The sequence below is a fragment of the Eurypyga helias genome, unplaced genomic scaffold (assembly GCF_000690775.1).
Source record: "Eurypyga helias isolate BGI_N326 unplaced genomic scaffold, ASM69077v1 scaffold7474, whole genome shotgun sequence".
Lineage (NCBI taxonomy): Eukaryota > Metazoa > Chordata > Aves > Eurypygiformes > Eurypygidae > Eurypyga > Eurypyga helias.
Genome location: NW_010245553.1, coordinates 18,713 through 35,193, shown reverse-complemented (window position 1 = coordinate 35,193; position 16,481 = coordinate 18,713). Strand labels below are relative to the sequence as shown.

Sequence of the window (16,481 nt, the reverse complement as noted above, 5' to 3'; positions counted from 1 at the left end):
CAGGTTCCTTAAGCCTGCAGCATAGTCAACAGATGACTCATTTAGGAAATTCATGTTCAACTTCTGAAAGCCAGGAAAATAAAAGTAAATCTTGGGGGGGACCACATTCATTTCTCAGTTTCACTGGTGTGTGCAAAGCAGTGCAAGCTTCAGCTGGAATGGAGCCTAGTCTGAATAAGTAAGGCAGGCAGCAAAATCTGATCAGGGCTTTGTAAAATACTCCCCAAAGTAGGAAAGTTTTCATTTCAGTCCTTCTGAAAGCAAAATGACTGGCAGGAAAAAGGTAGAAAAACACTTACTGAGATGTCACCTGCACTCTGCTGAAGATTTGTCTGTTCGTTTCTAAGGCATTTGTAGAAATGAGGGTGGATGGGTGGTAGAACTTGAACCTGAAAATACTGTTCGCAATGAGGGCAATGGCTGGAGCGGGAAGCAAATCTGCACAACACCGTCTAGTGCTGCCACCGCTGGCACGGAGTCGCAGCTCTGAACTTCCGACAGCACGGATGAGGCTGCGGGAGACAAGCAGTGTTGGAAACAGCTTATGGAGAGAGGAGTTACAGGTTGCCTTGGTAATTGTTTATCGTGTTACGCAGCATCTTGGACTGGCAGATGGCATGGGTGTTAAACAGCCGGCCGCAGCTACGGGAACGAGGTCCTCAGCCCTTGCCACTGAAACCGGAGGAGTAGAGAGTGGCAGAAGGAAAGGCAAGGTCTGTGTGCTCTCTGGAGGACAGGAGGAGAACTCAAAGTGATCTTCATAAGCGGGGTAAATGTCAAAACTCAGCAAGCTGAAATTCAATTCAAACAGGTGGAATAGGCTCATCACTGGAAAGAGAAAACCAAGGCAAAATCCCTCTTTCAGCTGGCACAGAAGGACCATGGGACAACTGGAAGCTGCTGATGCTAACGCTGCAGTGAGCCAGTCTAATCTCGGTCTCGCTGCCCAAGAGATACGTGGGGGCTGCTTATTCCCCTCGGCACTAAAGAGACCTCAGCTGCTCCGTCGGTGATGGCATGCTTGAGTACAGAGATAATGGGGAGAGCTTGGATGGATGAATTCAGAATATAATGGGCTTGAAAATGACGAGCTCTGAGGAAAGCTTTAAAGAGCTGAACTCGGTTAATGTGGGAAGAGTCTTTCACTCATCTGAAGAGGGCTCTTAAGAGGGTGGCCACCGGTTCCTCTGCTCCCTGCAGTCTGCAGAGAGCTAAAACAGCAGCTGCGGGCACTGCAGAAAACATCCATCAATAAAAGAACTTTGAATACAGTGTCCAATGCATTTTTTTTTTGGTGTGTTCTGAAAATATCTGCCAAGAGGTGAAGTACGCGCTGTCCCCTTGATGGGGACTCGCGTAGGAGTTTAAAGCTGACTGGTGCTATCAATTTTTGCTGCATTAGGTGAGTAGGTAGGAGAGCATGTGGTGGATAGGAAGGTCCCAGCTCAGATAGTGGCTGATGCAAAATGGCCCTGTCTTGTGCAACTCTGTTTTAAAGACTTTTTAACACCTAATAAATTATTTCATAGGTTCATTAAAACAGCTCATTCATTAAAAACTTTCAAAGTGTATTACAAAATTTAGCAGGCAGATTTAGATTGGACATCAGGAAGAAATTCTTCATGGAGAGGGTGGTAAAGCACTGGGACCAGTTTCCCAGAGAAGCTGGGGATGCCCCATCCCTGGAAGTGTCCAAGGCCAGGCTGGATGAGGCTTTGAGCAACCTGGTCTGGTGGAAGGTGTCCCTGCCCATGGCAGGGAGACTGGCTTTTAGGTCCCCTCCAACCCCAACCATTCTGTGTTTCTATGAAAACAGATGCCAGATTAAAAGTTGTCCCGACAAAGAGAATGGGGAAAAGGTGGGGCATATGCACACACATCACAGCACAGTCAGCACTGAGGAAGGGCTGGACCCAAGCTCTCCAAGTTAATTACTCTTCCCCAATGGGGGCTACCAAGAGCTGCTGAGGAGAATGAGACAAGCATAACAAGGTCTGTCCAGGATTGTCTCCTAGCCACCTGTTTGCAGCTCAGGGACTTCCTTGGTGGTGATGTCGGACAGGGGCATTTTTGCTCTGAAAGAACGCAAGGCACACAGGCTGTATCTGCTGTTCCTTACCTTCGCTCAGCGCTGGTGGGGATGCTGGAGTTGTTAATGGCCCCGTACTGTCTGTGAGGGGGGCAGATGTGGTCAAGTCGTCTGTTTCCATGACAGAATAATCTGTTGAAGCTTTGAAGGAAAAAAACAATAGGAACAATGAACAGTAATGACCACACATAAATCTAAACCAAAATTAAATTTTTGGTTAAAATAATCTGTATTTGTCGTTTTGCTAGGAAAGCATGAAAACCTAGGAATCTTTGTTTCAGAGAACAAACTTGGACTTACCCCTCGTACTTTTACCTGAGTCTCTTTCACCACATAGTACCACGATAAATTAATATTTATAATTTGGGTTTTTAAGCTTCTTAGCTATGTGAGAATGCAACAATATGTTCTTAGCCCTCTTTATTAAAGCTTCATTGCATACATTTTCCATACAATATGGCTTTTCCATAGCTCAGACCCCAAAATTGATTTTGCAGCTATAACTTTTTAAGCTCTGCTTGGGCTACGGTCTCAGTCTCTTCATTTAGTGAAGTGGAAGGGAGGAGGGAACACAGGGATATTGAAGGGACTGTGAAAGAGTTGAGGAAATACATTATTGGAGAAAAACATCAATCAGTGGTAGAAACTGCAGCTAATGATTGCTGATAAGATTTTGTTTATGTCCTTGGAGGAAAAAGTGAATTGGATTGTGTCCTCTGAAATCTGGTAATTTCAGTCAAAACTTCAAGTAAATAATTACTCAGGTGAGGTGATATTTTGTTAAAATTGACAATAAAGGTCTGGGCAGCAGATCTGAGGCCTTGGGCAGCAGGCATTCAAGCGAACCTTCTGCTGATATTCTCCACAAAACAACAGCAGCACAGTGTGCTTTACACTCTCCCATCATTAATTCCTTCGTGAGAGAGTCCAACGGGAATGAGTGAGATAGTACAGACAACCAGCTCCTGTACTGTGCCCGGTGGTGGCATCTCCATCTTTAAGACTGGGAAAGAATTATCAACTATTGAATCTTCAAAGTGAAGATGTCCCAGTCTGATTTAATCATTGATGCTTGCCACTTCCCAGACAAAACCACTGATATTTGGGCTCCTTTGCTGATTCCTAAATTATACAAACAGCACAAGCAGCTTAAAGCTCCCAGTTGTTCATTATTACGTCTCCCACTCCTCTGTGCTGGAGGTTGGGTGTTAATCTGTCTTTAAAGTTTTGTTCCACTGGCAAAACTGCCCCTTCCTGGAAATATATTTTTTTTCCAGCTTTTTCTAGCTAGATGTGGATTTGAGTGTGTATTTCATGTTGTGAAATCTAGCATCTGGACACTGGGGGAATGGCATACACGAGGGATGGGATATGTGTGCGCATATACAAATACATGTGCCTCTGTCTCCGTACGTGACGTATATAAGGACACCTGATGCCAAGGGGCAAGTTCTCCACGAAGCCAACTTTCCAGGCAACGTCTCCAGCACTTGCAACCAAAATTAAGCTCAACAAAGGCATTTAAACATCTAATTTTTATAGAAAACTAGTGCTATCATGTCACTAGGATCTGGGTCTAACGGAGTGGCTAAAGGCAATGGGAAAAGGCAAAGCTGTTCTGGAGGCTCCCACCACGGGAGGGCAGCGAGGGACTGTCCTTAGGGCGTCGTCATGCTTGGGCAGGGGGGTCTGACACCACAGAGCTTCTCTAGGTTCTGTAAAGAGCCCCCCGCTTTAGCGAACAGCTTTAAAAGTAAGCAGAGGTAAAAACAAATTATGCGTAAAAGAGAGCTACAAACGGCTGGAAGTCGTTTCCATTCCTTACCTGTCTCCTGCAAAGGTTGGAGGATGTCTCTGCCCAAATGGAGATCTGGAGAAACTATCCCACCCCAGGCACCCATCTGTTTCATCTTACCTTGCCATTCCTTGCTCGTTATCACTTAATGAGGGTATAAACCACAACACCTGATAGCTCTCCTACCTAATGCTTGTGAAGCACGTCACTGCAGTGTCTTTGAAGGAATAAATGAGGGCTGACTGCTTTTCTCCTGCATGTGTATTTCTTGTACAAATACTTATTTGTAATTCTTCTTACGTGAAAAAACCAGAAATTACTGATTTGTGCAAATGCACAAAATGGTGCACTTTCTTCCATGCTATAGTAGTGTATTTGTTATTTCTTTAAATATTCTTGCTGCACTTTTGAGAAGATTTCATATGCAACAAATCCTGAACCTGTCATGTTCCCAACAGTCTGGTGCTGGCCATGTCTCGTGCCCTGCAGCAGTAGAGGTGTTGGCAGGGCCCTACAGAAACAACCCCAGCAGCTCCCATCTGGTGGGGCTCTGGTGATGGACCAGCGTGCCAAAACCTGCATCCCAAAACCTGCATCCCAAAACCTGCATCTCCACCCAAGCGAATTCAGTGTCGTCAGCACCTTCAGGGCTGACCTTGGGAGACAAGGGGAATATTTTTCTCAAGTCATGAAAGACCATTGATAAGGACCTGCTTAGCTGTAATACCCTGCTCTTGTGAGACCCCACCCGGAGTGCTGCATCCAGCTGTGGAATCCTCAACATCAGAAGGATATGGACTGGTTGGAGTGAGTCCAGAGGAGGCCACGAAGATGGTCAGAGGGCTGGAGCCCCTCTGCTATGGGGACAGGCTGAGCGAGTTGGGCTTGTTCAGCCTGGAGAAGAGAAGGCTCCGGGGAGACCTTATTGCAGGCTTCCAGTGCCTGAAGGGGCTACAAGGAAGCTGGGGGGGTCTTTTTACAAGGGCCTGTAGTGACAGGGCAAGGGGGAACGGGGTTAAATTGAAAGTGGGGAGGTTTAGATTGGATATCAGGAAGAAATTCTTCCCGGAGAGGGTGGGGCGGCACTGGAACAGGTTGCCCAGAGAAGCTGTGGATGCCCCATCCCTGGATGTCTTCAAGGCCAGGCTGGATAAGACTTGGAGCAACCTGGTCTAGTGGAAGGGGGCCCCGCCCCATGGCAGGGGGGTTGGAACTGGATTGGTCTTTGAGATCCCTTCTAACCCCAACCATTCTGTGATTCTATGTGTTTTGAAGCATGATGAAAAATTACTTAGTTTAATGTAATAAGGACAAGCCAAAATACTGATTTTTGAAGGAATGGCATGCCTTGTTTCATCAGATTTATGTATTGATTCTAAAAGCAGAGAAGAAGGACCGACTTCAGAGGAACATTTGAGCTTTGAAGACGTACATGAACATGAAGGTTCCTTATTTTGAAGAACATGAGAGAAAAGGGCAAAGCCCAGGAGAAGTAAATGACATGCCTGATAACATAACCTTCAAACAGGTTCTCCACATTTATGATGGATGAATTGGTAAAGCCAAGTGGAAACTTTACAGGTGAAGCCATCTTCTGTGGACAAAACTGATTACACAGGGCTGTGTCCAGCTTCCTGGTCCCTGAGGAGTATTGCCTTGGGATAAGGATGTCACCAACATCCAACTTAGCCTCTGGAAGTCTCAGTTCACCCCTGTGAATCCTGGGAAGGAAAATCTTCATCAGAGATGAAGGCTGTGCCAGTGTAAATGGGTACTGGTGATCCTGGCTCTGCACACAGTTCGACAGGTCATTTCATCCTGTTACCCAGCTAAGGCTTTGTGTCAACACAGGTTGCTTGTTTTGGCATGTGCTGCATTCTTGCATCTTTTCCTGCTTTTCACTTTCACATGGACAATAGCATAGTCTTCATAAAGAGATTTTCTCAGCAAATCCCTTCAATCTCAGCAGGTACCATGGGTAGGGGTCATGCAGTACCACCAGTGCCAGTGACTGTCTCCAGCACCCTTTGAGCATTTGTTATTTTAAAAATGGAAGTGGCCTTCTAGAGCATTGGGAGTGCCAGGGAGTGAGGTGTGACTAACACTGCCTTTAAATGCCTTTTACCTAGATTTTGATAATAAAATCAATGCAGTAAAAAACAGGGATTAATCACTGAAGCCCACAGTCTAACCACATGCTTTGGTAAAGTTTGGTTTACTCCAGAAATACGATCAATTTATGAAAGCTACATTCCTATTTAGAGCTTTATCTCCCGAGAGTTTGGGTAGACTATAACAATTTCCTAGCATTTTGATTCAGAGTCATCTTTAAGCATGAATAACCAATACATTACTGCTTAAAAAAGTACACAGAGGCAACACAAATCCAGCACATAAATGACCAAACCTTAACCCAATCTAGTCCCAAAATAAAAGTAATCAAAAGTCAAATCACAGAAGAGGAGAGAGGGGGTACCTTGAGATGACATTTCCACTGATTTCAGTTTATTGTTTTATTAGTTACTAATGAAAGATGTGAGTAATTAACAAAATAGGGAAGATTAATTAGTAGGGAAAATAAACAATCAACAATCAGGCTAACTCCATCAGTTAATCAGGAAAGCTTTCCTCCTTGCACGAGTCCTCAGTGGCTCGGATGTAAGAGGGAAAAAAGTGCACATAAAAGAGATGTGTAAATCTTTTTTGTCTGTCCATTGGTATTTTCACAGCGCAGGCTTCCATATCTGCCTGCCCCAGGGGACAGCGTTGGGTGGTGGTGATGGGTGTCAGAGGTTGTGCTCTTCACAGGAACTGGGTGAAAAAGCAGGTATTCTATTGAACTGTTTTGGGCAACTAATGCAAAAAAGCAGGTATTCTATTGAACTGTGACATTTTGGGCAACTAATGCGGTTACAGACTTGGTGTGGAAAAAAGTAAGGTGAGTAGTAAGCAATGTTATGCAATGGAAGCGTTTATAACTTATTTATGACATTTTCTAACCACATCAGTCAACAGATGTGCTTCAGATATGTATCAAAAACATTTTAGACTATCCTACCTCCATGTATTAGGGTGAATTGTGCTCTCCTGGATCGATCTGCTTGTAATCAGGTTTATTGGAATACCTGATTGTTTCCAAGCACAAGGACAGAATTAAAACAGAAGACCATTAGGTTTCCGACAGAACGCATATGAAGTGACATTACTGCAGGAAGGACTTCTTGTTTCTGAAAACTGAAAAGGAAACCCCAAAAAAGAAGATGACAAGCATTCAAACTTTACAAGCTCCTTAGAACTGCAGCACTCCAATTAATTTCTAAATCACAGCCTGTGGCTAATTTTCTTATTTCAGAAAGAAGAAGGAAAAAAACTGCTTGGATGGATACCAGGTGATTCAGGGCAAAGGTGGTGATCCAAGTGCTATTCTAGGAAATGAAAACAAATCTCACTCCCAGTGACCCAGATGGGTCACTGACGAGTTTCCTCAGCTAGGAATGATTTCAGTAAAATATGCTTTCTGTGACATAGTTTTTGAGCCTGAGAGAGAAAATCTCCTAAAATACACAAGCTGTTGTGGGAATTTTAACATCCCCTTAGTTTTTCCCAGCTAGATATAAACTGCAAAAACAAATAAAATTTTTAAAAAGCCCATGAAAATAAAGTGAACTACCAAAATAAAGAGAAAAAGAAAGGAAAATCTCTTCTTGTAACGTAAGGCACTTAACAGAAATTGTGTGAAAAGTTGTGCTTAGGTTCAGGGATGCTGGACAGCAAAGGACTGCAATTCTTATCTTGAACATGTCACAAAGAAAGGGTGGTGGTGGGTCAGTCAAGAAATGCCTCTGCTGCTTCCTCTGAGTTTATTAAGTGCGGTGGACAATTCATCAGCCCGGCTGCCATCGCTGTCTGCCAGGTTTCTCGTTCAGGGTAGATTCTCGTGTACCTGTTAAACCCTGTTAAAAAAGCTTGCCCGAGGCTGGTGAGACTGATGGAGTTATTAAAAAAAATAAGATTATCAGTCAAGTGAAAGTGATCTCCAGGGTATGTTCATGTAGTTATTTAATTAGAATTTGGTGCAAGCAAGTCTCAGGCATTGAAGGACACCTAAGTCAGCACCGTGAGCAGAAGGTTATGCTCAGCTGACTGATTCAGCTTGATGCCAGTGAACATCTGTGGGCTTCTATGCTAAGGCATGGGGAGAAAGTCACAAACGCAATAAAAATTATGTTTCTTACCCATACCCTACAAACCTGAATTAGGTATTTTTTTAGTCTCAATCTACAAACATGGAGGTTTGTTATTAACAACTGGAAAATGAATCTACTTGTGAGCTATGGGATCCAGAAACAAAACAATGTTTATTTATACCCAATTATAAATATTTTTATAGTATGTTCTTGGGAATTAGGTCTTCAAGTTGAATCATCTGTTTCATATTCCAAAATTAGAATAGAAAGATAAACAGGGCACCAAAGCACAGGAAATTCAGCATACAAACAAGAAAACAAGAACTTTGTTTCTGAGCTTTGTTTTGCCCTAGTGCTGGCCGGTTGCATGATAACACCGGGAACAGCATAATGGCAGGAGCCCATAGAGTCTGTACAAGTTTTTAACCAAAAGAAGGGGTGTGTGTATTAGCAACCAAATTGCTGTGGATCCATTCTCGTTCCATGAAAAAAACCTTCTCAAGTGCCACTTCAGGGGAGTTGTTGAGGGATGTGCAGTTTTTTCAGAGTTATGAATACTTACATGGTGACATGGTATGGATATATGTGGTGTAATGCGTAGAATCACGGACTGGTTTGGGTTGGAAGGGACCTCAAAGACCATCCAGTTCCAACCCCCCTGCCATGGGCAGGGACACCTTCCACTAGACCAGGTTGCTCCAAGCCCCATCCAACTAGGCCCTGGTAATTCAGTCGTTATCCTCTCCCAATACAGCTCACATGACATCGGTTGACACGTGGAAGGGATTTTAGCATGATTTTGCCAACAACATGTTTAGTCAGTGCTAAGGTTGTTGGCTGAGTACATACTACTGAGTGAACAAATACATTCTACATGGTTGAGTAGTGACAGACACACTAGGAAGAAATTACATAATCTAATACGAAAGTCAGACAGTTATTCAAAGCAAAACCATGTCAAGCAATGGTTGATGTGTCTTCTCTGAGGGTCGAGGAGGTGACAATGAGCCTAACTGCAGCCTACAAAAAGCTCTTTGCAAAGAGAGCAAAGGCAGTGACTTCCACACGCTCCTGGTTCTTGACATCCTTGTGTTTGCAGGCACCAGCCTTCACTATGTGGATGGTGTAACACCGATCCCACAAAAAATGAATAAACAACAAAACATAAGGCCAAATAAACAATTTGAGTTCACATCTTGCCTTTAATTCTGTGTATTTTCAACTAGGGCATAAAACAAAAAAAAAATCACAGGCCTTGCTTTTCAGGTTTTTATGAAAGATGGATAAATTTTTGTGGGGGATTTGGCTGTTGGCATTTCCAGCATATTTCAGTGTGATTTATGAATATGCACAACACACTCTGAAGGGCTGGGTAAGCCCTGAGAAGCCAAACTCCTCACAACCACTAATCATGCAACTATGGGGAAAAAAGTAACTATATTCTTTCATTCTGATCTGCAACCAAAGGTATTAAAAACTGTATAAAACTCTTCTTTCTAGAAAGAAGACATGAAATGTCTTTCAACATTTGAATGACATTCTGGTGAGACGTGAAATGTCTCCTGACTGAGGTTTCATCTCCTGAATGGGATTTACAGTTTTGCCTGGTTTAGGATGTAGGGGAATCAATGGGAAGGCTTCCAATTGATTTGACAAACCTTTAGATCAGATGGTGTGGTTCAGCCTTAAATATTGCAAACAAAACACCTTTAACAGCTCAGTATCTTTTGAATCTGGATTTATTTAATCCAGAGAAGTGAAAACTTAATGGAAAAAACAAAATCAATCTTCAAATAGGTAAAAAGCACCTATAGAGAAAGAGGAGAAAATGACTCCCCATGGCCAGGAGGGCTGTGGTAGGAATCTCAGGAGCAGGAGATGTGTGTCATGAGGAGATAACAGAAATGAAAGGAGAAAAAAAGACCAACGGTAGTTATGCTGAAATTGTTGGGGAGATTTTTCTAGGCGTCTCAGGGAACGATGATTTCTGTGCTCTGTTGCCCCTAATCTCTGGCACTTATCATCAATGAGGAACCTTTCAAGGCCTTCCCTCTGAAGTTTGGACATTTTTTACCTTTGCTGTTAGATTTTATTTTATTTTTTTACCCACCCTTTGCAGTTTATCTCCATTAAAACACCTTGCTGTAGCCACACACACAGGGGTGTGCCCAACCCTCATACAAAACAAAAGATACCTCACACCTGCAGTACGTAGAAGTGTTTCCAAACATAACCGATGGACGGAAAGTCAAATACTGGAGGGAAAACTTTCTCTCCAGTAACATGGAGAAACACATTGGCTGTAGAAAACAGTTATTCCTCACTGACACTTAGGGGAAGCTCCTATCACCTTTCCTGAGGTCCTCACCTTTAGTGATGCTGCGGGAACAGCAGCGGATGTGGGACGTGCTTGGAGGGGAGGGGATGCTCAGGGATGCAGTCGTTGGAGGGAACACAGGGATGGGGAAATGCAGATAGACAGATCTGTAGGAGTCCCCTGAACAATGTGGGTCATTTTGCTTTTGTATGTGATACCAAGAAGAAAGAAATGAAAGCCAAAAGAAAAGGCATTTCTGAATCAAGAGTCCGCAAGCTGGTTTCCTAGGGCCAGATATTCTCTGTACATTTCTATGTGCAGAAAGAAAAAGAGTTAGCTCATTCCTTTTGAAGCCTACATTAAGATATTTAGAAATCCCCTATGTGGTATTTCAGAAGCAGGGGCGCAGTCCATTGCTTAACAAACTTAATCCAGCAGACCACACTCCAACACAGTAAAACATTGATTTGTATTTTAATCACAGAGACAGTAAATTGAAAGACAAGATAGAATTAATTGCTTTGTAAACATTCCTTCCTTTGATTTTAAATGCTACTCCTCACATAGATTATCTTGGAAATCTCTGCATTTTATAATTAAGCACAGATCCATTATTGTTTCAAGGAAAAATTTAGCATTAAAAGCAATAATAAAAATAATTAGAATATTGCATAGCCACCCTTCCAGATGCCATGGTGAGATCAATTTTCACATTTCCTTTCCACACATGATCAACTAATTCTCCCCAAATTAAATCTTCCTCCCTTTCAATAAACCTTGAAATACTTATGGATGCCTTGTTCATATTTTCTCTCCAGCTCACAAGGTTGTGAGACATTAGATAAATGGCCTTAGAAGGATGTGAGGGGAGAATTAAAGAGGAGAAAAATGACGTAATGATTGTACCAAACAACTCGTGACGTGAATGTTGAAATTGTTTCTTAACCTCTTAAGAGGTTTTAAGATTGCAAACCTATTCTAAAGCATTGTAACAAGCTGGGATTTGCTGTAGATAAAGGTTTCACAGCTTCTTACAAATGGCACATATGTGACTGTCCTCAGTGAAGCATTTTGGCAGCTCATAATATGAGATGTTTGCCCTGTAGTCATTTAGCGGATGATGCTGACCTTTGATCTTACATTATCCCATGTGAAAGTGGGTTTTTTTCAGCACAGATCTTGCAAGAAAACTGGCAAGAACAAAAATGACAACTGTCAGGATGGCGACGGCAGCAACGTCCGGCGGGAGGGAATTAGCAGCAGCAGCGGGAACTGCCCAGGGAGGAAGCACAGAAGAGTCCGGCCATGCGAGTGAAGGCGGGGAGGGTGGCTGTTGGCATATTACAGATCAGGAGACAAAGAGCTGGTGCATTAAAAGGGTTGGTTCCCAGATCAGAGTCAGAAATAAGCTAACTTCCTACAGAGTCCTTGCTCTAAACAATTATCTAACTTTATGTTAGCAGGGATGAAAATGAGGCGAAGATGACCGTTGAGGGTATTAAATATTTCTCAAGAAGGCTGGGAGTTTGCTCACAGCTGGCCATCGCGCCGCACAAGCAGACTGGAGCTGATGAGTGCAATGCAGTTATAGCACTAGATGGGTTACATGCTGTCTCTCCCTTGGGACAGCCAAAGCAGTTACGCTTTCTATACAGGCGGATGAAAAGAGGGGGGTTTCAAGGTGTTGAAGAGATTTGCAGACATTTGGGTCAGCCAAACAATGCCTTCTTTTTTATGGTGAAGTTAGCAAAAGCAGATTTCAGTGGCAGATGTCAGGAACACAGAGCTATGGCTTTTCCTAAAACCTGAAGTCGCCTTAGAGTAAATAGGAGAGAAATTTAACTTAACTAGTATTCCCACTCTGAGCATCCCCTCCTCTAAGCTGAAGTGCTCCAACGGTCACATTCACTGTTTCCTCGGCAGAACTTGTGTCTCTCTTAGATCTACGAATACAGCCCCGGTAGCAGCGGGAGGAATAGTCACCGCGCCTGCACACCACCAGCTCACACCGCAGGTAGACTAACGCGTGGCGGCTGATGAACTCAAAGGCATTGAACCTGAACCGAGCAAAGTGGCTGTAGGGGGTGTAGTATGTGGCATAGGAAGGGTCTCGAACACATCTAGAAAGAAACAAGAAAGAGAATTAGTCTTCGAGGATACACACGTACACATTACTTCAGAAATACAATAGATTAAAGCAAAATTATATCATAGCCAGGTACTAAGAGCACAGTGGGATAAAAATGCAACCTTTATAGCATAGTAGAGGCTTTTAAAATATAGAGTTAATTAAGTCCTACAAAGCAGCTAGAGCACTGGCAACACTCTTGTTTTTCCAAGAGGAGACTATAAGTGCTGAAGAGGGGAGAACAGACTCCTACTAATGTCTGTGCTATACAAGGCATAAAAAAATGAGTCTAATGGTTAACCCAGTTTTATATTCCTTCTGCCAGTTTTCACTGTCTCATCTACCTCACTCCTACTACTTTGAATTTTGTATATAGGACAAGGATGAAGTAAGTAAAATGAAATGTTAGGAAGGTCTAAATGTAATTTCTTATTTCCAGGCTCATGCTGTAAAAATAAAAAATTAAAGAGCCCATTTAGCAGTCTGTTGATAATGAGATTTAAACCAGATCAGAGTTTCTGCCAGTTTTCACTGTCTCATCTACCTCACTCCTACTACTTTGAATTTTGTATATAGGACAAGGATGAAGTAAGTAAAATGAAATGTTAGGAAGGTCTAAATGTAATTTCTTATTTCCAGGCTCATGCTGTAAAAATAAAAAATTAAAGAGCCCATTTAGCAGTCTGTTGATAATGAGATTTAAACCAGATCAGAGTTGCTCTGTTCTTTTAAATAAATATAGAAAGGGAATTACAGCTATACTTCTAATGACTTGAGAAAGCTCTTACCCGTTCTTGATGATATCATAGGCCAGAGTGTTAAAATCATGAGGATCAGGTGATGCCACACACGTGTCCACAAACACGATCAGATTTGGGTCAGAGCTGTGAAGATAAGCTTGAAGGTACAAATTCTGGTTCAAGTCAATGTAGTATGGAGAGTCGTGCACTTGCCGCAAGAATGATGAGGAGTCATAGAAAGTGATGTTCACGTCGTAGCTTCCAAACTGATGCTTGTTCACATCTACGGTATCCTCAGCAACATACATGGTTTGCATCCATGTCTTCTGCAGCATTTTGCAACTGATATGTAGGTGAATATTCTTTTTCCTCTTGATTATGTACCCAGAAGATATAACTTTGATCACATTAGAATAGTTGATTGTGTCATTGTTCTCCTGTTAGACATGTAATTTAAAATAAGGAGTTGCATTGTTGTTGTGCTCCATGCTGTAAGCTTTGATAGAGCAATATGGGATTTAAAAATGGGGATTCAAATTAAACTCTAAACCAAGAAGCTTGATGTTGGTCTCTCCTGCTCACATGTTGTAAATAACCTCCTTGTTAAATCCAAGACAGTGCAAAGTCGTTAAACTCTGTACAAAACACCAGTGGTGTAGTACACGGTCATCCCAAACCCACATGGCACCTACAAGACTACATCTACTTTAAATCTTGGGAAGTTCACATAACATCCTCCCATGCTTCCCTCCCTAGAAGCTCATTTCTATTAACAGGGGGATTCCCCAAGCCATGGCAAGCTAAAGCATTGAAAATCCCCGGGTCTTGGTTCAAGTCTTAACACTGTGACCCACAATGGCTCTTTCATTTCTCTTTGAAAAGTGGGTCCTGCAATTCAGTGAGCGCAACGGTGAGCGTACCTGTCGTATCGTCCCACAGCCGTTGTAGGGAATGTTGAAAATCACCTCGTGCGAGGTGACTGTTGGTATGCAGCGACTGTCGTCCAGGGTGACCATCTGCGCCGAGTAGCCTTGAGACTGGAGATAGTCTCTGCTAACCACTGCATGCATGTAGTCTGGCAAGCACTGAAGGGCTGGTAGAAGAAGATATTAGAAGATATTAGTGATTTCTGGAATTTGTGAGTGATTAAATGTTGCAATTGAACCAAATGTTGGGTTTTTTCTTAATTCTAAGGCAGTTCACACATCAACCCATCATATTTCACTCACATCATTTAATTTCCTAACCTCTTTAAATACATGCAAATATTTATTTTGCAAAAAAAATCAATAAACAAGTTTGTTTGTTGAGACACACCGACCGGGAACTTACTAGTGTTGTGATCTGCTGGAACAGAGGAGTAGTAAGCCTGAAACCCTCGGAAGGTGATTCTAGAATCGCTGTGAAACCGAACGGTCATCATGTTTGAAGAGGATATGTACGTGGGAAAGGAACCAGAACAAAGTCTCCCAAGGAGCAGGGAAGAGTGTGGAGGCCCATCATAGACTTCAATGTAGTCATACTGGCATCTGCCGCTTTGCATCCTGGTGAAGAAATGTCAGCACCTTGTCAAACGCGTTTCAGAAACTCTGATTTAATGCCCTAAAACTTTCAGCACTTAAAGTTTTCATGGCAGAGTTTTTATTCATTTTGTACATAGCTGTAGCAGAAAATTGTGAGCAGAAAATACTACAGTAACCCAGATTTTGTTCTGTCTTCCAGCTGCTACATGTTATTGAAAGTATCTTTAACATTGGGAAGGTTGCCTATTTTAAATAATATTTCAAACTTCTCAAGTAAGTTTTGACTTTGTTATTTGCCCAGGGAATCAATGTTTTACTTACACGATATCTCTGAATGTGAGCATAACACGGAAATTGTTCTCTACTTGTATTTCCCACACGCAGTCAGCATTGTTTGGGTATCTTCCAGGGTAGAAGGGACTCTGCAGCATCCCAGAGGGATTTGAGATTGATCCACCACAAAAATAAGGTGCTGCAGAAAGGGATGGAAGAGAACTTAGGGTAACCTCTACAAAATTGTGCCTGAGCTGTATGTGTCTCATCTGCAGCTGCTGAAAAGCAGGTTCCCTGCTGATTAAAGGTGATATTCTGTATGACCCAAATCAAAACTAATGTTTCGTCCCGTTTTAGGGTTACTTTTATGTTGAATTCAGGCTTCCCTGTCACATCCATGATGGCAGACGACCCTCTTCAAGTGGTAAAACCTTGACTCTTTCTGCTGTGCTCTGTTCTCTCCTTTCTGCAGTCAGGGTCTGGTTCTGGGAGGTGTTATGACATTCAAAATGGAAGTACCTTCCTGAACAGACAGCATCGCCTCAGGTATTCTGCTGCTTCTCTTTATTCCCCTAAGGACTTTGGAGGATAAGTAAGTTGCAAGTTTTCTAGGAAACGCTAATTTTATGGTCTCAGTCTGAAATAAACACTCCAGACTGCTGGGCCAAGTCTCGTTTCTCCTGTAAGTGTAGCTGCAAAAAGCTTTTGTGTTCCTGCCCGCATGAACGACATAAAATTCTTACATTAAACCCACAGATAATCCTAAAAGTTTCCTATAGGAAGGTGAGCACAAGCTTTGAACTTAATTCAGACAAGATGTGACACATAATTCCTGCACAGGGACAACCCCCACTGCAGCACACTCCTCCCTGCAACAGGATTTTGGGATTCTTCGGCTATTCTAAGCTTAAGAGCATCAACTGTACCCAGACTGCCCCTTCTTCTGATCAGACTGGATGGGCTCTCACGCACATCAACTTTTATACTATTTTCTACTGTGAATAGTCAAGCTCTAAATCTAAAATCTACTTTCTAAGCCAAAAATAGCAGGCTGAATACCATAACAGCTCTAGTAAGCAGGAGAGCCAAAAATTATACCTTGTGATACTTGAACACTTTCCTGCCAATACAGATGTAAGTGGTTAAAAGTTAGAGATTTAGACAACACTTTCTACACCTTCACCCAGCTGAAGAGCACAGTGAGGGAACAGCTTGCCTACAGCCAACCAGCATAAGTGCAAATTAAACAGCACTGAAAAGCAAGGGATATGACAAGCTAAGAATTATCATGCAACTTTAAAGTGAAATCACCATACAAACCGGAATAAAATTATAAAAAAAAAAAAACAAGAGAGAGACAGCACACAAATGAAAAATATGAGAAGAGCCAGAGAAGAGCATTATTTGATGGAGGTGTTGGCATGGCCAC

At 42.5% G+C, this 16,481-nt stretch overlaps 1 protein-coding gene across 1 annotated transcript in view; it reads right to left on the bottom strand.

The window, feature by feature from the left end:
- Positions 1 to 12,231: 12,231 nt before the first annotated feature.
- LOC104508475 (deleted in malignant brain tumors 1 protein-like) overlaps positions 12,232 to 16,481 on the bottom strand; it is a 6,128-nt gene continuing 1,878 nt past the window's right edge. The window contains exons 3-7 of the mRNA XM_010150116.1: positions 15,101 to 15,201; positions 14,589 to 14,800; positions 14,177 to 14,349; positions 13,305 to 13,693; positions 12,232 to 12,508 (exon numbers count right to left, since the gene is read on the bottom strand). Of these exons, the coding sequence (XP_010148418.1) occupies positions 12,232 to 12,508; positions 13,305 to 13,693; positions 14,177 to 14,349; positions 14,589 to 14,800; positions 15,101 to 15,201 (1,152 nt within the window). The remainder of the gene's footprint in view (positions 12,509 to 13,304; positions 13,694 to 14,176; positions 14,350 to 14,588; positions 14,801 to 15,100; positions 15,202 to 16,481) is intronic.